This window comes from Neopsephotus bourkii, unplaced genomic scaffold, assembly GCF_033783945.1.
Source record: "Neopsephotus bourkii isolate Nb327-2 ecotype Australia unplaced genomic scaffold, CSIRO-AGI_Nbou_v1 NB_1181, whole genome shotgun sequence".
In the NCBI taxonomy this organism is placed as follows: Eukaryota; Metazoa; Chordata; class Aves; order Psittaciformes; family Psittacidae; genus Neopsephotus; species Neopsephotus bourkii.
In genome coordinates, this window is record NW_026901666.1 from 1928312 (window position 1) to 1948360 (window position 20049).

General features: G+C 41.9%; 2 protein-coding genes across 10 annotated transcripts in view; one reads left to right on the forward strand and one right to left on the reverse strand.

The window, feature by feature from the left end:
- Nucleotides 1–37: 37 nt before the first annotated feature.
- ORC4 (origin recognition complex subunit 4) lies at nt 38–19533 on the reverse strand. Of its 5 annotated transcripts, none has more exons than XM_061363726.1 (14): nt 19494–19533; nt 17329–17394; nt 15850–15926; nt 14040–14130; nt 11349–11424; nt 10861–10946; nt 9353–9401; nt 8688–8839; nt 6592–6765; nt 6168–6254; nt 3532–3640; nt 1717–1812; nt 1565–1632; nt 39–656 (listed from the first exon to the last, which is right to left on the reverse strand). In XM_061363726.1, the coding sequence occupies exons 2-14, from the start codon at nt 17383–17385 to the stop codon at nt 468–470; spliced, it is 1311 nt and encodes a 436-aa protein (XP_061219710.1). In that variant the 5' UTR covers nt 17386–17394; nt 19494–19533; the 3' UTR covers nt 39–467. The 5 variants fall into 5 exon arrangements, with proteins under 5 accessions (XP_061219712.1, XP_061219710.1, XP_061219709.1 ...); XM_061363725.1 differs by lacking the exon at nt 19494–19533 and adding an exon at nt 19218–19353; XM_061363728.1 differs by lacking the exons at nt 8688–8839; nt 9353–9401; nt 19494–19533 and adding an exon at nt 19218–19353 and having other exon boundaries at nt 38–656.
- MBD5 (methyl-CpG binding domain protein 5) overlaps nt 19418–20049 on the forward strand; it is a 161055-nt gene continuing 160423 nt past the window's right edge. For 2 of the 5 annotated variants that reach the window (XM_061363708.1, XM_061363714.1), the window contains exon 1: nt 19421–19555. The gene's annotated coding sequence lies outside the window, so the exon portion shown is untranslated. Of the gene's footprint in view, nt 19556–20049 lie in introns of all 5 variants that reach the window. The other 3 variants (XM_061363713.1, XM_061363706.1, XM_061363711.1) reach the window with 2 other exon arrangements.

The following is a 20049-nucleotide window of genomic DNA, read 5'->3' on the forward strand; positions in this document are numbered from 1 at the left end:
GCAGGTTGTACTTCACCCCAAAACACCATTTGTTGTCATTAAAAGTTAATTAAGTTTTCTGCATCAAGTCAAATTTGAGAAGAAAAAGTACACCAAGTATGAGCTTCAAACACCATTTGAGAAGTAACTCTGCCTTGGGGTTTAAGCCAGACCCACAGGCATCCGGGGCGGTGTGCCCCAAGGCAGCACCTGACACAGTCAATCCCAGACCAAGGAACTCAAGATTTATATGAAGTGGAAACTCTGCACCAGAGGAAAAGCTGGCACCAAGCTGAGCTACACTGCCAGAGCATTCCCCTTCATCACTGTTACAGCCATCGGAATATAACACTGGAGCAGTTCTCCCCCATCAATCAGTAAAGCTTCTTCCAAAAAGTTACCTCCTGTGGGAAAATGCCCTCTGCTGCAGCTCATACTCAACTCAAAAAGCCTGGATGCAGAAAGTGATGCTGCAAGTTCCAGAAAGTTCAGAGCCAGCTGAGTGATGAGGCTGCCCACTGCTTCACATCCACAGGGCAGTTTGGGTACACCTGCAAGGCATCCATGATCTGAGTACTGTCCAATAGCAGCTTCATCAGGAGGTACTCGCGCTGAGCACGTATATTTGGTCTTTCTATTGGCCTTACTAATTCCAGCTGTAGTAAGTGTTCAAATGCCTAAAAATGAAATAAAAAATAAGAGAGGGAAGATGACACTGTTCATTTTGGATGACCAGGCACACTGCTGCTGGAAGCCTGTCATGTGCTAGCCAAACAGCTGTTTGACAACAGCTCTGGTCTGCTTCATATCCTTTGCACATACATCAAAGCATGTCAGCTATGGTGGCTGATGTAGAATTCGCTTTCCTTCTTAGAGAAACCATATTTGAAATCCAGTGTATGGGTAACTGGAATGATGCTGTTACTCAGGGAAACCAAAGGGGAGGTCTGTGCCAAACACACAGCATTACATAATTTCCAGCTGGATTACACTGAATTGGAAACCAAGTGTGCTCAGTTGGAAGAGGGGAAAGAGCTTTGACCACACAACTGGATTAATTCATCAACAGAAAAGGCAGCACCTGATGGTTTGTAACCAAAACACAGTTCCCAACTTGCATCTCAGAGTGTAGTTGTATGAGCAAGCCAGCCATATCAGACTGCAGACTGATTCCATACACCAGTCAGACCTACTGGATTAAGAAAAGCCCATTTTTGATGGGGTAAAGTTAACTGAAGTTTTGGAGAGTGGAAGTGAACATGCTCCCTGAAGACACCTGTGCACATACACAAAGCTCTCCTTGGGAAGCTATCTCTGATAGTCAGTCTCACTGAACCCTTATCCTAAGTTAGGCTCCCTTAAGAAAGGCTTCACGCTGGTACTAAACCATTCAAAGTGTAGCTATTTCCCAGCTGGACACCACCTTGAGCTCCCACCTGAGGTGCTTGGTCTAAGCTCTACCCCCATGAAGGGCCCTGTCTTGCATCAAGAGCTGCATTTGACTACTCAGCATCTCTGCCCTAAGAAATAAAAGACATCTCAATACTTGACAATTAAAAAAATAAGAAAGACATTTCAGGCTTACCTTCATGACAACAGGCTTTTCAAAGTTGTACATACAGTGTGCCTTCCTCTGTACAAACTTCTGGAATTCTGTAGCAGTAACAGGAAAAAACAGCGAGTTACTTAGGGGAAGTAACTGATGCAGGGTTGGTAAGGTTCAGGCATTTCTCTCACCATTGTAAACCATCTGGAAGTTAAAGGGTTCTCCTTCATAAACATCATTCAAGTGTTTCATAGCTATAATTAGGCAGATTTCCAGGACAGACAAACCTAGAGGGAAAGACAAGAGCTCTAAATACTTCATCTCAGAAATGCAAGCAGCTCTCACACTATTTTTATATGCTGTAGGCCTCACCTATTTGTGTAATACATCTTCTTAGCGTTAAAAAAAAAAATAATCCAAAATCTGAGAGGCTAGGTAAAAGAACACTTTTTTCCCCAGGTATTCAAAGAAATGGGCTGTTTCCATCAAAAAGCAAGTAATATAAACACAAAGAAAAGCCATTATTGCAATTGTATGTAGTGACACAGATGTTCAGTAGCACCAAGACAATCTCACTGGTACTGGACAGTATGTCATGAAGTGAGACTCTGAAAAGGTTATCTGAAGCTGAAGAAGTGACACAGCAAATCAGCTCCATGGTCCTGAAGGAGACTTTGGGAAGCACAGGACCAAGCCAAATCAGATCCTGTAAAACCTGGGAGCCATGAGGAAGCCATGGGCTGAGGTAACCCCTCCTGATCAGGGAAGCAGTTCCCCCTTTATTTAGACTTAGTATTACATCACCAGGAGATATCTCTCACTGTTTGTGCAGGTTCCAGAATGCTTTTCAGAGAAAACCTTAGTGTAGTGCTTGGTACATCTCCTCTGCCATGGTTTAGAAAGGGAGAACCCCCAGGTGGTGCGAAGGTGGCAGCAGCTCACAGAAACATGCCAGAAGGGCCTGTACAGCAGCTCAGCTAATGGCAGGTAAGCACATGCAGCTGAGCTCCCAGAGTACAGAATTCAAGTTCACGCTTCAGTTCTGTATCTACCCAAGCACAGACTGCTGCAAATCACAGAGGGTTTACTGCAACAGCTAAAGTACCTCCTGTACCCCCAGCTACCAGCACTGCAAGAATCAACGACTGGTTTGGGTTGGAAGGGACCTTAAAGACCATCCAGTTCCAACCCTGCTGCAACAGGCAGGGACACCTTCCACTAGCCCAGGTTGCTCCAAGCCCTGGCCAGCCTGGGCTTGAACACTGCCAGAGATGGGGCTACCACAGCTTCTCTGGACAACCTGTGCTAGGGCCTCTCCCTCACAGTGAAGAGCTTCTTCCCAATATCTAATATAAATCTCTCCTTTGTCAGTTTAAAGCCATTCCCCTGTGTCCTGTCACTACCTGCTGTTGTTAAAAAGCCTCTCCAGCTTTCATGTCAGCTCCTTTAGGCACTGGAAGCTGCTCTAAGGTCTCCCTGGAGCCTTCTTTTCTGCAGGCTGAACAAGCCCAGGTCTCAAAGGACCCCAGAGCTGAATGCAGTACTCCAGGTAGTCTTATGAGAGCAAAGCAGAGGAGCAGAATCGCCTTCCTGAACCTGCTGGTGATGCAGGAAGGAGTCAGCATCTTCCCTTCCTCCACCATGTCAGCAGGACTGACACAACGGTCTAGGCTAGTTCCTTTGCCCAGGCTACCAGTGCTTTTCCTGGCTAGCAGTGATGCAGCAAACTAGCCATCTGGCACTGCCAGCTGTATGCCCACATCATAGTGGTGCACTGGCCAAGCTCTTTACTAGTCTGTAACCATCTCTAATTTATTCAGCATTGTTATACTCACACATGCATATGAATGCCCAGGAGCATTCTGTGGGAGTGGTATTCCCTGTGCAGCTCATACCAACAGGCACACTGCCCTAGACAGTATCTCTTACATCAGAAGTTCAAGGAGGGACTTGAGTTTCATACTCCCAAGAAACATTTTGGGGGAAGAGGGGAAGCTGAGCTTTACCATGTACAATATTTGCTCTTGAGTCCGTTCGATACTGCTTGCTTGCTTCATGGAGATCTGATGCGGTGATAAGTGGGTGATGCACAGTAACGTTACTTAGAGCAAGCATCTAAAAATAAAGCAGCAGACATTTTTCATTTAATTACTAATTACCAGACATACTTTCTGCTTGGGGGTGAGATGCAGAAGAACACATTTCCCCTGGAGTCACCTACTGGAAACATTAATGAATAAACCCCCACACACAGTAAGCTCATACTGAAAGCCTTGTAAATAGCTGGTAGCTACAACTACATTTTGCCAGGAAGGTTTTCCAGGCTTAGAACTTTAAAGCCTTCTCACTGGAGGACATAAACGCTCATTACCTTGTTTATATTCATTTCAGTGCATTAGCATACTTTAGTGATTGCTGACTCACAACTGGTTTAAACACACCTTTGTGACAGGGAGCGGAAAGTGCCAAGGAAGTGCCTGAAGGCATCACTCAGTTTACGGAATAGGAGTGACCCCTTCAGAGCATTTGCTAAAGTCTCACCTTCTTACAATATGAATCCTTAACAACATTCAGCTACCTGCCACAGGAAAAGAGTTTTGAACAAGTGTGAGTTAATAGATAGGTAACTGACCTCTTCTACTACCACCCTTCCAAAGCTCTGGATTAGCCCCAAGGCTTTCTGCAGCAGCAGGCACACTGCAGTGACCTTCACTTGCTCTTCAGGACTTCAACTATCTGCCTTGTAAATACTTTGTGGACAAAATGAAAAACAAATGTTTTTAGTGACTATTTCCTACTTTTGCAGCTCTGTGTGATGAAAAGCTTATTTTCACTGAGGTCTTTCACCATGAACATCCAATGCTATCTACCACCAGTCCTTCTCCATCCTCTTTCTCTCCTTACACACGGGGCTCAGGAAGAGGCTGGTCAGACAGGCAGCCATTGGCTTTTTTCTGGCATTAACTCAAGCCACAGAGACAGAACTGGGTGCCCTTAACTTCAAAATAATCTGCAATCTTGTAACAAACTCCAGTAAAGAGAAGGCTATCAAAGAGAGGGCTTGGATCATGCTCTCTGTTTCGAAACTAAAGCAGAAAGTCTATGATCTAGTTTTTGGAGTGACTGTAAGCCCAGTGCTGGGTAAAGCTGTCAGCACTGAAGCCTCCAAGAAGAGCCAACCACCAAGCAGAAGGTTAAAATCTGAATCCTTGCACCACTTAGGATACGCAGGTACATTCAGTGGGGTTTTCACACCTGACAAAAACATACAGATTTTAAGATGGGTAAAAAAAAAAAAATATATCTCTTTGGTAATCAATGTTAGTGAATTCATATTAATTGCACTAAAAAAACATAAGTGAAGGAAGGCAACTTTTGAGAGAAATAACCATCCAAGAGAGCCTGACCATGCGTTAAGCTTCAGCTCATTTGTCCTGACAGCAGGAAGTTGACCATCAGCATTACCTCCTACTTACCGAAAACAGAATTATTCTCTCTAACAGGGGAGCAGCAGTCTAATTTTTCCCCACACAGTGCAGGAGGCTTTCCTTCCACCCCTAACATAACTGGGAAAGGTTGAAGCTACCAAGTGCAGTTCTGAAAGCTTCCTCAGGCCCTTGGTGCCAGATAATGTGATCACTTGGAAGACAAGCATTAACTTCTGTCTCAGTATTTTGTAGGGATTAGTAGCCTCAAGCTTCCAGCATCTCAAGATTTAAAAGATTAAGATCACATTTCCCAGACTAGCATCATAGTAACGGACAAATTCAGGACAGCATCTAGGCTACCTAAATTGCTCCATGTATCAAACCAGCTCTGGAAAACAAAGCAGTGCCTAATCAAACAGTTCACAAAGTGATTTTATCTGATACTCTGCACAAGAAGAAATTGGAAGTGATAAAAGAAAACAAAAGCATTTCCCCTGTGTGAATAGCAAGACTTTAGGCATATGGGAACACTCTCACTGAAGCGGTACCCAGGAGCAACCAGTCCATAAAGCCAAGTAACCTTGTATCGCAGCAGGGGCTATGGCTTAGGAAGAAGGAGGAGTGAAAAAAGGGATGACAACAACAAATGTTTTGGCTTTAAGTTACAGTTATTCAACTAAAAGCAGTTCCATAAAAGCACTTGTGTGCTTTTATGTTGAAAGTGCGGATACCTACACAGAATTATGCTAGAGCAGCTCAAGGAACAGGCAGGTACCACTGACACACCCTAACAGTGCCAGCAGGATGACAAAGCAGAGAGTAGAAGGTGTTGCAAGTACACAGTTAAGCCACAGTAGTAAAAAAAATGGCGCCAACATTTATTGGTCTTTGAAGATAACAGACATTGATGAACAGCAGCAGGTTCAGTACAGGGACAGATTTAGGGAAAGGAGGAATATTTAGGTTCAACAACAGACTTCCATGTAGCAAAAGCAGGTTTCAGTACAAGCAGTTCTCAGGATTCACCAGCAACCAAAAAGAATCTCTGAAAGGAAAAAACAATTTGAAAGTATTTCACCCACAGTTTTGCTTTATACGTGGAAAGGCCTGGAAAAGGTTATTTTCAATGCCAGAAGGCTGGCTTGAAAGACACAAGTGCTGTTTGCCAGTTACTGAAAAGCAGGAAGATACTATATACACATCAAAATACATACCAAGAGCAAGTGAAGTGAGCGCAGGTCTTTACTGTGGTGAAAAAGGTTCTGCAGCACGTCCTGCACAGTTTTATCCTCTGAGAGATGCTAATAAATAAATAAAATTTAAAAAAGGCAAAAAAAGAGGTAATTTAATTGTCTCAGCAAATATTTCCTACTCACCTGAAAAAATACAGTCAGCTGACTTTCAGGAAGAGATCAGATTACATGTGACAATGCAGTTCTTTGTGTCTAACCTTAACTTTCTGGTCTTTTAATTTTACCTCTGGACTTAAACAAGCAAAGATTCCCTATCACAATTTACTACTCTGTATCAAACTCAAATAGTGAAAGGCAATACTAATCTGAGGTAAAGGCTTTGCACTTATTAACCGGCTTTACTTTAGAAGTTTTACTAAAACCAAGTGTAAAAAGCTTTAAATACCTGAACATTAGTATTCCATTTTTGTGCAAAAGACTTATCAGGAAATTCAGCAGGAAGAGCAAGCTGTTCCTTGAATATCTTAATGTATTGTTTAAAATCAAAAGAATTCGTCAAATATATCTGTCGGTGAGAGAACCTTGACTTTACTCTCTTCTCCAAGAGCTCCAGAATATCCTTGGTAAAAAAAAAAGTACAAACAATAATTAAAAAGAGAAGCTGCATTTAATGCATTCTTTGCTAGAATGAAAACTACAAAACACCAAAGTAAATCCTGTTTAAAATAAAGGAATTATTGAATTCTCAGGCTTGAAATGTTCTAGCAAGACCTTCGCTAATTATTATAATCCATGTACCCCAAAATGCCCAACGATTGGCCACTCACCCGAATCACGTGCTGCACTACATCACACAGGCTAATTAGTTGCTAGGATACCCAGCAAAATTTCTCCATTGATTATGTAAATATTTCAGTTACTTAAGTCTGCATTCGAGATGTTTTAGCCACTGTGGCTCTAGATCAGTTGTCTAGTTAGTAGACATGGGGGTTGGCAGCTGTCAGTTCACATGCCTTTTATCAGACCAAAAGAACCCAGCTTAAAAGTACCCCAAAACACTTAAGAGCCAGTATTTATCTTCCAGTATTGTCACACAGAACTAAGCAGGTCTGCCATCAGGTTGTCAGTGTTAAGAGAAAACAGCTTACTTTTCTCAGAATGTATGGCAATAGGTGGCATCAGAAACAAGCTGTGGGGTTCATCCTGAGAAACCCAGTACTACTACCCTACCCGATATCGGCACAGAAGGATTGCACTCCTAGTTACTAGGAATTTTGGGTGGTCCTTTTAGGGTTTTTAAGGGTTTAATGTGCATTGGTTTCGGTAGTTTTATTTCCACTAAAAAAAAAAAAAAAAAAAAAAGGCTTTAAGAATACTGAAGCTCCTTACCAAAAGGGAGCAGTAAGTGTAAATAAGGAGCCAACAATTCAAAATACAAAGACAACTTTGGATTTAGAAATCACATGCAACAGAGACCAGAAGCAACAGCTATCACCACAACCATGGTATGGCCTCTGAAGACTCCACCCTGACTACATTCCAAAGCAGAGCAATAGGGGTTTCTAAACAGTGCGTGATGAGGATACCAGGCTCAGGACAGTAGTCACAGAATCACAGAAGCATTTGGGTTGGAAGGGACCTTAAAGCTCATACAGTTCCAAGCCCTCTGCCACAGGCAAGGACACCTAATAGACCAGGTTGCTCAAAGCCCCATCACAAAAGATAAGAATTTACTAAATCAATTATTAACTACTCTATTAACTTTCAGCAATGTGCCCAGCTAAACATCACCAAAGCCCAACTAACCCGAGATTTAGGCTGCAATGGAAGATTTTAATCATTCTTCTTGTCATAACCCAGCTATCTTTATCACCAATCCAGTTTACTGAGAAAAACAGTATAATTTTTATAAAGCATCAACTTCCATAGTGTCAAAAATGTCATCATTTCACAGTATATGCAAAATCTGTCCACAGTTCCCTACAATGTTACTGTAAATATCATAGCAAGTTTAACATGGATCCTAAACCCATTTTGAACATGGTCATCTTATAGCAATAGTGCCCTACTGAAGTGTTTGCTTAAAAAAATTCCTTGTCCCCAGAACAATGTTTTAAACACTGTAGATTAATACCATTCTGTTCTTACCAACTGCTGACCAAGAAACTGCAATGCCCAGGAGCCTCTCCAAAGAGGGAACAACATTCCCTGCTAATATGAAACAGCCACATGGATAAAAATACAGCTCTCCTGTGGTAATACAGGACCACAGCCTTGTGTCTCTTTAGACGTGTAAACCTGCTTGCCTAGCAGTGCAAAGGAAGGCTTTGCAGTATTTTGGTTATTCAAGTTTGCTCCCAGCACAAATTATTGTTTTGTTTTGTTTTTTTTTTTTTAAATCACCCTTACTACCATTCCCAACTCTAAAGTCAGAAAAATGCATAATAAGTCTCTTAGTAAACTAAGCAAGGCTCCAGGAGAGCAGAAAACATCCCAACTAAAGCAGCTGAAAACACTGAATGATAAAGTGCTGTTTCTTACCTGCCTACACGTAAGTCCAATAACTGTTACTGGAGTCTGGGCTGACTGTGATATATCAAAGAGGTTATAGAGCAGCGTCTGATTCTTGTGATGAACAAACAAGTCAAATTCATCCAGTATAAACAAGACTGGACAACTGCTAGTTCGATCTCCTGAGACAGCAATTTGAAAAGTTAGTCTGGTAACTTCATCACTGGGCTTCCATCTCTGCAGCTCTCACAAGCTCCCAGTTTAACAACTTACATTATTTTCTTTTAGCTTGTCATTAAGCACTCCTTTCATTTAAGTACTGCTACAACAGTAGAAACAAAAATACATGGAAAAATTGATAAGGTTTTGTGTTATTCTGCCAAGCACAGTTTCTGGTTGCAAGGGAAGGCAGACTTCTATGTTCTTTTCTAAAAGCATGATTTTCAATAGCTTCAATCTGGATAAAAGAATCTGTGATCATCACATGCAAGCCTTTACAGCCTCAGTTATGTTAAGTATATGTTTGCTTGGGGTTATGTATGTTTCAGGTTATTTTGTAACCATAACACGTTCTTGGGCTAGGATTCTTCGTAACACTTTTACACGTAGATGAACGCACACATATACACTAACTTTTCATTCAAATGACAAACACGCATACACACTGTTTCAGAACAGGGGCTACTAGTACCTACCTTTCCTTAAAGCTTCAAGAAGGAACGCAAGATTTTCAGCAAAACTGCCCTATACGGAGAAGAAAAATGTTCCACAAGAGATTTTCAATATCATTCTCAGAACTGTGTAGCAATGTCCAGTTCAGGCACCTAACAAAGGCCATCTCCTTCTAAACCCCTGCTCTCAAAAACTTACAATGTTACTTCATGTTGTATAATCATCACCTCTACAGGACAAGGAAACGGGGAGTTAACCCTACACTGATCCACTTCTTTCCACTCTGAAAACCCCAAACTAATCGCCTCAGACAGGCCAAAATTAGCAAGCAGAAGAATGCCTACAATAGCTAACTTTGGAAATACCATTATTTTTCCTTAAATAGCTAATGCACATGCATTTTCCCTCTACATGCATGCAAAACCTGACAAAGTGTTCCACTGAGAAACATCAGTATGCAGCTTTTTAATCTGCAACCTTGTTAGACAGATCAATGCATCAAACATTCATGACAGACAACAATGGATTGCTATGACCACCCTGCTTCAGTTACACACATTTACACTCTCTGAACTACACAGGGTATGAGATGGTAAGTAACTACAACTGAAGACCACAAGCCTGATCAAAGAAGATAGAAAAGCCAATTAACTGTCCAATTGTAAATTTCATAAGCTAAGATAGGAAGTTGAAGAAGGGACAGACATTCCCACAAATCAGTATGTTTCTCTGCCCATGTGCAACCGAAAGTTAAGAGTTTAAAGTAGTACTCCACAGTAATGCAATGGAGAAAATTACAGGAGAATTACGCACAAAGTCCAGTTTTGCATCCAGCATTTTTGGAGGTGGAACTGTGGACTTTGAAAGGTTGTTCTAGTTCTCTGTTGAAAGGACAACCCATTCAAATGACTATGCTGAAATCAAATACCTGCTGTTTCCTTTTATTACTGCTGCTGTATTTGGGAAAATTTTAGCTTATGATTAGAAAAGGTTCTCCATTCTCTGTATCTAAAATCATTTGGGATAAGAAACCAAAGCACAGCCCAAGAAACAAGCATTTCCAAAAGATAATAAAGCCTAATAACTACAATCTTGTATTCTGCACTGCTTCCAACCTAGTTCTCTGTTTTTTCTTAACTGAAGCAGTAACATCTCTTTTTAGCTTTCCAAACACAACTGATGGAAATAAACCTAATCTATTGCAATTTCACCTTTCACTCCCCTCCTAATTCTGCTTTAGCCACCTGGATTGGTATTATACATGGCTCTCAAATACGTAAACTCTGTCAATCTCACAGGCCCTATCAAAGAGCTCAAAAGGACCTTCTGTCACATCAGAAGATGGCCTCTCAAAAATACTCATTAAATATAATCTGAAGCACTTCCGCTATTCTCTTTATTACTGACTTCAGTACTTACGTAAATGAGTCAAAGCCCATTCAGTCTAAACAGCTGCAGACTATAAAGCCAGTTTTCTAGGCAAAGATTTTTGAGAGATACAAGCTAAGAGTATAATAAAGTTGATACTTACAAAAACTTTATCCCCAACTACATTTTCCAGGTTCAACTGTCTGGTGATTTCCTTCAGGGCCACTCTATCATTAGTCTGCAGAAGCCCTGAAAGAATACATTTTTTCATGAAAAAACTGGCAGTTCTTCACTCCAAGAGACCACGTCTACTGCCACTGGAACCTTATCCAGACATTTCTCTCGATTTCCAGCCTTACAGAGCTATGTCTTTTTATAAATTAAGACTAAAGAGTAATTTTCTACATGTAAGAAGTTACTTAAAATAACTGGGTCACAACTGAACGGATTTTTAGCATTTTGGTAAGTCATTAAAAGCACAGAAGTTCTCTTCATATAGAGAGATACAAAATAAGGCATTTTGGACCTCACAGAGAAACACGTCCATAACTGAGGAGAGATTACAATTGCTGAAACCAAAATTTTTGTTTAATACATACAACAGAAGCAACCGAATGCAACGTGACTTTTGAATAATGTTGTATTACTGACCATTCAGACGAACTTCCAAAAGGTTCCCTCTAACTTGTTTCATTTCCTTAAGCTCTTTTAAAACACGATTTAATAACTAGGGAAATAAAAAATAAACAAGACAAAATAAATTATTTCTTTAGAAGGAGATTTATGTCATAGCAATAAGTGTACAAACTGATTATTAGCAGATAGGAAACAGTAAGCGCAGTTTCATTAAGTAACAATGTTTTTGAGTACTTTCAAGACTAAAATACTAAAATGAAAACTTCACATTCACTGTCATGACTGTAGCAATTACGTTTGTTCATTCTGCTGAATTAGTAGAGAAAGAAATGTAAAAATTACTACAGTATTTTAGTCACTCATTCTGGGGACTAATATCTAGGGCTTTTGCCTTAATCCAAAGAATCTTTATGAGTTTGAGATGTGAGAGAATTTGTCTCGAGTTAGTATTCAGTTTCACTGCTCCATTAGATGCTGCAGAACAAAAATCTTTGTTTAAATCTTTAAAGACACTATGCTTTCGTCTTTCCTCTTTAAGGAAGCATGAAACAGCACATAATTACATCAACTGTTGCTTATAAAACTTAGGGGTCCCAAATTTACAGTCTATCCAGAACTTGTTCTTGGCAAAACTTTTTAGAAACTTGTATTAAAATACATACATGGAGATGAAATGTTAACTTCTTATGCACTTGGTACGCTTTGCTTTTGCTTCCTCAGCTAAGAATTTACAGCTCCCATGTGCATGTATGTATACATGCATATACAGTTATATATACACATACAACTTGCTTGTCTCTAGCAGTCTTTTTTGAAAACTAACATTTTCACTTGATATAAGAAAATAATTCATTTTGCATGTGTGATTTGTTTACTTATATTCTGGCAGGAAAGATCACAAATTTTGATCTTCACCAGACTTATGTAAAAGGTTTGGGGGGGGGGACACGGGACACTTTAAGTAACAAAAATAGTTTAAATAATAAAAATTATTAAAATTAAAGTATTATTTTAAGTAATAGTTCTAGTGATTGGGGGGCATGTGGTGCTAGATGGATCATTCTGTTGCAAGTTTTTAAAAATCTTTGTCATGTACTGCAATTTGCTTGCAGTATAGAGCTCATCCTTTTCTACTGATACGGTATTTAAAAGCAGATATAGTTAGACTCCTACTACAGATGCCAATACTTAGTATATGGAAGCACTGAACAAAAAAAGCATATGCACTTGGTTTCTCAAGTTTATGCCCAATAAGAAGATGCCATTCATTCAGGTTAGCCCCTTAGGCAACAATATCAATAAAACCTTGAATGTCTACACTGTAAATAATAACAATCTAAAAACTATTTTCTGCACCGTAAAAGCATGTGTTGCTTACTTACAAATCTGTAAGTCTAATAAAGAAAAACTAAACCCGAGTTCAAGAGGAGCAGGAGGTACATAGGTGGAGGAATCCTTATTTGCTATCAGTTTATCAACTCTTTCCGCACCACCACACCATAGTATTTTGGCAATTATCCTTCTGAAGTGCCATGTGTAACAGAAGGTAACAATACTGAATCCTTTTGAAATGTAAAACAAAAAAGCTATCAATAAATTGGCAGAATGACTGGGGTCAGCTCTGTCATGGATATGTTTACCACCTATTAATTTATTACTATTCAACTATATTTAAAAGATTGAAGGCCACTTGCTTTAGCACCTGGGGAGATCTCTGAAGTAGTTTTTGTAATTTTTCAATCTTCAATACTTTTTGCAGTAATAGCCAACCTATGAATTAAATTATGTGCTCACAGAAGACTTTACTGTTTGCACAATATTAAGTGTATAACCCTTAGATGTCAACCCGTCACATGGCTCAACTAAAAAGTTTCTTTAAAATACAAACCATACACTTGTAAACTAGAACTGCTATACATTCTTCTACCTCCAAGCAATTAAGGTAACAATGTTCTTCAACGTGTTTAAACCAGGATTAAGATACCATTCTCTAGATACAAACATCTACAGTCTGCATCCCTCTACATATAGTTTGTATCCCCATCTATAGTATCCATCCCTCAATCTACTCCTTTTGCAGTTTTTGGATGCCTTTTCAGTCATTTTTACAGCACAGGCCCAATAGCAATAGCAGTTTAACTTGTAAAGAGTACACAAAATGTGGTTTTAACTGCAAAGACGAGCAACTCCTTTGTGGCAAGAACCACAGAGATTGCAATAGGAGAAATGCTGAAAGGAGGCAGAATCCATGATGTTGTCAGATCACAGAAAGACAAAATCAACTTGTTCTGATAAAATTATTTCCATTTTACATGTTTTGGGTACCTGTGGTGTGTCACAAAACCTGGTGAAGACACAAAGAATTCCAAAACCAGGCATACTTCTGCAAGCCACTGTGAGGATGGACCAGTACATGTTTTTGTCAGCAGCACATGAAGCTGTTCTATTTTACAGAATCAGTAGAAATTCAGCATTTGAAAAATTTCAGAATATTGTTCAGAAGCAAATTTCTCCATTTGTTATTCAATAGAATTAGCTCACAAGAAGTCCTAGATTGTTCTGAAATTGCATGTAAAAAACTAGCAATTCTCTCTTTACAAACAGGTAGAGATGAAAATCTAGCTCCAAAACCCCCCAAGACTTCATTGAGGCCATCTAACTCACGCTTAATTTGACCTAATGTAAACTTTTAATACATGCTTATACCGCAGTCTTTCCTGATCCTCGGGGTCCAATAATGAGGGCAGAATTACTTTCTCCATGAACTGTAGTCCGTTTCAGCAGATCCAGCAGATGTCTGTGTTGACAACAGCAATAGATTAAAAACTTCAAAGCAAACAACATTCACTTAAACTATGGAAAATTCAAAGACTCCTTAGAACATGAGAAAACTTGACACTTTTCAACTTGCTCTCAGAGCTAACACTCAGGGCATGCAAAACGGAACACGATAAAGTACAAAAGGCTGAGCGACCAGATCTCTTAAAACGGTTTAAAATATTTAACCATGCAGAAGTCGGGAGTATCACTAAAGTTCAGTCATTCTCCCCCATGAAAGGACAGACTTCAATAACTATTTCTTCCTCAAAAAAAAAAATAAAAATGGAAGACTGCTTTCTGTGATACCACTACAGTTCACAAAAAAAATCCCAAAGACTAGCAGACAGACTGAAGGAAAGCCTTGACGCCAGCAAAAATTAATATTCTAGTGGAATATATTCATTTTGACAATCTTCACAAAACTAATTATATGCTAAATTTAGGTATTCAAAGCTTGTGAATGGTAACAGCAATACTGAGCTTCAAATTCATGTTCTATTCCCATCTAAAAGAACAAAAACCAACTCTAAGTTCTCTTCAGATAGACTTATTGCACTGTACCACATCTAAAGTACTTATAAAAACTACTGACACTTCCAATTGCCAAACGCTTACAAATGCTGGGGCTTTTTCTGGGGTTTTTTAGTGTGGTGGTATTGTTTTTGTTTGGTTGGTTTTTTAACTTACAATATTGACATTATCCAATCGCTTCTAAAGGAGTGATAAAGCCATCCTGTAAAAGTTGTAGCAAATGCGTGTGGGTTTGCTCACTGTTTGGGAGCTACCTATAGCAAAGAGCCCAGATACATCTTGAGAAAGAAAGTAAGAGTTGGGAAGTTCATTACGGTTTTTCTCCAGTTCAATTCACCAACGGTGGTGTATTAAACAGAGGACAGTCTCTAAACTGTTGTTCAGAATCCCAGTATGAGGAGGGGAGGCTCACTGTGTAGAATGCTAACATCATAGAAATACATTTTCTCACAACATGCCTATGTGAGCTCTGCCTACATATGACACCACACTTAATACACTAACAGCAGAAATGTTATTTTCCTTTTTCTAACAGAAAGGAAACTAATGCTCACATCAGGTGATTCAACTTGCATAAAGTTACTCTTGGAAAAATTTATGTAAGTCAAGTTCTTTAGAAATACATTTTTTCAAAATTTGACCTGCACCTGTAAAAGTGCTTTTATTAAGATAGCATTAATGTCACAATAGGTCCCTTCTTCCTAGCTTTAACCTCCACATCTGGATGACCCCAAGAGGTTTTGAACATGGATCTCTACTTCAAGAAACATGATGTTGGCATCCAATGTTTAAGATTAACTTTTAACACAGCTTACCAATAAACGGGAGGAATCTAAAGTAAAAATAAAAATTCACAACGTGAGAATTAAAATTTTGGCTTGTTCAGGTCATTAAATATAGCCTTAGAATATGCACTACAAGTATTTTTCAGGCTCAAAAACAACATTTCAGGAATTACAGATTTGAAACAAGGACAAGAAATACAAAAATCAGAACAACAGTTGTATTAACTTAAAATCTGAGGCAAACAATTTTTAGAAGCACTGCGCTGTAAGCCATTTAAGCCTGTATAATTTAGAAAAACAGAGGCAGCAGAAAATTCTAACTTCATCTCATTATTTTTCTACTGTTGTTAAAGTCAAAATTACTTAGTCTGTTCACTCACCTGTACTGATGTTCAATCCGAAAGAGTTTTCCAGCAGCACAATGGTGACAGAATCTTTCACGTAGGATTTTCTGTGCCTATGGATACAACACAAGAGAGACTGCTTGGAGCTTCAAATACCAGGATGTACCAATAATGTAATTACAGCAATAAACCCATAGGAAGAACACGGAAATTTTAATTGTCATCAGTGATTCAGGAATCGTGAAAGTAACAATAACACTGTAGCAGGCAGCAATATTTTGCAGACTCCTATAGCACAGAAGGGAAAATTCAGCTACATGATAGCAATGTGTAACTTTGGTCTCTTCTGCTACAGTTCCTTTCCTTCACCACCCAAAAGGATGTTACACTTGCCACCAGAATGATGCCAGTAGTTCATCTAATTTGTAGCTCTAACTTCCTGTGCAATACAGGGAAACAAACATTTACCAGCTGACTGAAAGATGACATAACCCACTTCATTATTCCCCAAAATCCTCAGTGAATATGTTTTTTGCATCACTCACAACACCACTGAAGCCTATCAGAGTAAAATATTAGTATCAAATTTACAGTTACTTTGAAGATTCAGTTCAGATACCTTCTAACACTTGGCTAATTTATAATTTACAAGGGAACTATTACCATCAGCTTTCAGCAGTTTTGGTTTAAAAATAAATACATGTTGATGCATCTCCGTAAAGTACTTCTCAGCAAGTCTAAATAATGGACAGAAGATGGAAATCCATTTTGCTAATAATTCCACTTTATGAAATTAATTTTTAGTACGAGCTGTATTTGCCTGATTTTTCAGTTACTTCTTCTTCTACTAAAGCTTTACTGATTTACTTTCCAAATTTATTCTGTTTAGTGAATAATACAAGCAGTCAGCATTGTCCATTCACAAGTGAAAAAGTTTTCCACCTGTAAAGGGATTTTATAAATAAACTACAAAAAGATTAAAATATAAGAAACCACTAAACCAGAAGTAATTCACTACAAAATTCATCACGGCTTTTAAGCAGCCACTTTGAAGAAACAGAAGAATAAAGGTTAAAAAAACCCCAACAAACGAGCTGAAAACTAATTTGGCAGCTGCTGTCCTGCCTCACATAAGCTGTTAAAAACAAGCCACCTAGATCCTGATTCACCCTGCAGACCGGGAGATACAGAATCTGATTAGGTAAAAATAGATTTATGCAAATCTGCTGCTACAATCATAGCAAAAGCTCAAGACCATCCTTTATTGTTTTTATTAAGACTCCAAAAGGTAGATCATTTATGTAGCACTTGAAGCAAACATCAGGTGAGAAGCTGAAATACAGAATGTAAATACAAAAAAAACCCAAAACATTTAGAGCCCTAGAAATTACATTGTGCATCTGTATATGTCTCTTTAACTGTTCTAGTAAAAAATTACAGGATGACATGGATGGCAAAGGATGGAAAAGTTTCAGACTTTACAAAACAAAGTCAGCCAATAAGGATGTTACTAACCTGTGAAATACATTCTCCATTTGCTCCACCACTCTCCTTCGCTTTACGCTTACTCATTGCAGAAGGCTTGATCTTTAAATAAGAACGTAACGGTTATACTAAAGAATATGTATTCACAAATAATGTTAATCAGAAGTTGTATTTCAATGTTAGTAAACTAAATTTAGCATAACCAACAAAAACTAGTTAGTTCCTAGTTTCAAAGAACTTGCACTGCAATAAGCATCTTTTCTTAACTGATAAGGATGTGGTAAATTCACCTTACCAGCGAAAAAGACCCAAAACCTTTAAAGGTTTTTTAATTCACTTCTGCTTAGACTAAATCCATGTTTTCATACAACTTCTGAAAGTATCTACTTTAGGATGCTTTTCAATGCAACACAAACAGTGCCTAAGGCAACTGATAAGGCCATAACTCAAGGTCTGCCATCAAGTTCCTAATGGCGGTTATTCTCAGCAGGCATGCCAAGGTTCACTAAGGTGGAACACGCAAACTGATCTGTCACAGCACCGGGAGCGACATTTTCAGCATTTACGCTTTAGGCACATCACTGTGAACCACCACATCGAATACTCTCCGAGTAAGCTGTACTAACAAGTGACATTTGTACATCATCCGACCAAACACCAAACGTAATTCATGTGTTTTAAATGTGTTTCAGGTAGTTCAAAACGGTATGCTTCTGAAGCTGGAACAAGCCACAGGCACATGGTAACGTGTTAGGTTACAACATTTAAGTTTTGACATTACCAATCGGCTACCCCATGCTTAAACTGGTGCAACTTATAATAACCAGTCTCCCTAAACAAGACAAGCAAAAGCCAATCCTCCTTCTCCGTGATAACAGAAAGCTTCCAAGACTTTCTCCACGACAATTTATGCTTATTTTAGCACAGCCGCTTCTCAGTTTTGCTCCTTCTGTTGTAAAGCCAGCACCGTTCCGCCCCTAGCACAGCATCTATGCCCCCAAAGGACGAGACCAGCTGCTAAAAACCCCACATAAACGAAGTCGTCACTGCGGAATCAGACACGAAGGAGCGCAGGGCACGAAAACACAAAGCAGAGACTGAACTGAAACCGTCAGAAGAATCAGACTGCAACTGCAGCAAGGCTACCGGTCGAGAAGCGTACTCCGGCTTTTACCCCGATACCAAGCCGCCGCATCCCACCGAAACCTCCCCTCGCCCGGGCCGAGCTCCTCGCGCATTCCCAGCGGGAGGCTCCGCTCCCGCCTATCACCCACCCCCGGGAGACGCGCGTTCCCGCCTCCGCGGCCAACACGGAGTTCCTGGTGGGGCGGCCCAGCAACGTTGGCCTACGGCAGAGGGCCAGCAGTTGCCGCCCCTCGGAAGCCAAACCCCCCAGGACCGGCGGCACTGCCACAGCTCGGGGACAGAAAGGGGCGCCTCCTCCTCTGCCCTGCACTCTCCACCCCGGAGCCGCCCGGTGAGGCAGCGAGCAGCGTAGCGTAGCATGCCATGCCTCACCTGAGACAGCGGCCGCGTTACCCACCACCCTCACGCCGCACGCTTACCCGCCTCTCCACCGCGCCCCCAGCAGTCAGCGCGTCACTTGCCCGCCCCCCTCACGTGACCGCAGGCTGCCCTCCACCCAGCCCACCCGCCCCCTCACTTCCGCCCCGTCCATGCCCAGCCACTTCCTTCCGCCCCGCAGACGAGTCTCCTTCCGGGTACGCGCGACGCGCGCGGCCCTGTGGGAAGGCACGTCCCTCCCTCCTCCTCCCCCCCGCATCCTCCCGAGCTCCCCCGGGGCGCATGCGCAGTGGCTGCCTCCCCTCTTCCTCCCCGGCAGCGCCGGAGCCCCAGCAGCCAGAGCAGCAGCTGATGATGAGGAGCGCGGGGGGGGCGGGGGGGCCCGTTATTTATACCGTTAAAGGGACAGGGCGCTAATTCCGCTCGGCATCGGCGCGGGGGCGGGGGGCCAGTGCCAAGCGCCCCGAGTTTCTTCCCCCCCAACCCCAGCCCCGCCGGAGGAGACCGGGGAGTTTCTTCTCTCTCCTATCTCCACCCCCCCCTTCCCGGCGGCTGTCGGCGGAGGGACAGCGAAGCCGAGAGGCGGCCCCGGCGGGAGGCACCTCGGCGGGGGAGCGGCAGGCAGTTGGGCAGCCCCCACCCCCCGCGCTCCCCTCCTCCCCCTTTATTACCCTTTGTGTGCGTCTCCGCCTGCGCCGCTCCGGGGCCGGCCGGGCGCCGGGGGGCCGTTGAGGTGAGTGCGGGGCGGCGGCGGCGAGGGGGGAGCGGCGGTGGCTGGGCCGCCCGCTTGTTTACCTCAGGGAGGGAGCTGGGGGGGGGGCGGGCGCTCGGCCGCGCTGGGCCGCGGACAGCGGGGAGGGGGCGCCGGGCGCCCGCCTGTCACTTTGTGGCCCCTATCAGCGCCGGGGGCTCCCCCCGCACGGGCCGGCCGGAGCTTTGTTGTCGCTGGGGCGCGGGTGATGCTCTGTCCCCGGCCGCGCTCCCTTCCCCGTGGCTCCGGGGGTTGCTTCCCGAGCCCCCCTCCCGCGATCCACCCCGGGCCGGGGCGGGGGTAATGTCGGTGGGGACGGCTCGCTGTAGAAGGCGCGGTGTTACGAACGAAGTTCGGGATGGCTCTGGTGGGTACTGAGCCCCGGCTTGTCCCGAAAGTGTTGTTTTTCTCGCCGCAGTAGGGAATTCGGTGGCTGAAATAACGTCAGGGTACTGGGGAACCCTCGGGGTTTGAGC

Bases quoted from the DNA above. Each gene is read 5' to 3' on its own strand.
- ORC4 (XM_061363726.1), bottom strand. From the start codon at position 17,385: ATGAGTAAGCGTAAAGCGAAGGAGAGTGGTGGAGCAAATGGAGAATGT. The intron at 10,947-11,348 runs GTCAGTAATACA...GTATTCTTTCAG, and splicing joins TTTGGAAGTTCGTCTGAATG to GGCTTCTGCAGACTAATGAT. The intron at 3,641-6,167 runs GTATGTATTTTG...CTTTATTTTTAG, and splicing joins GCTCACTTCACTTGCTCTTG to ATGCTTGCTCTAAGTAACGT.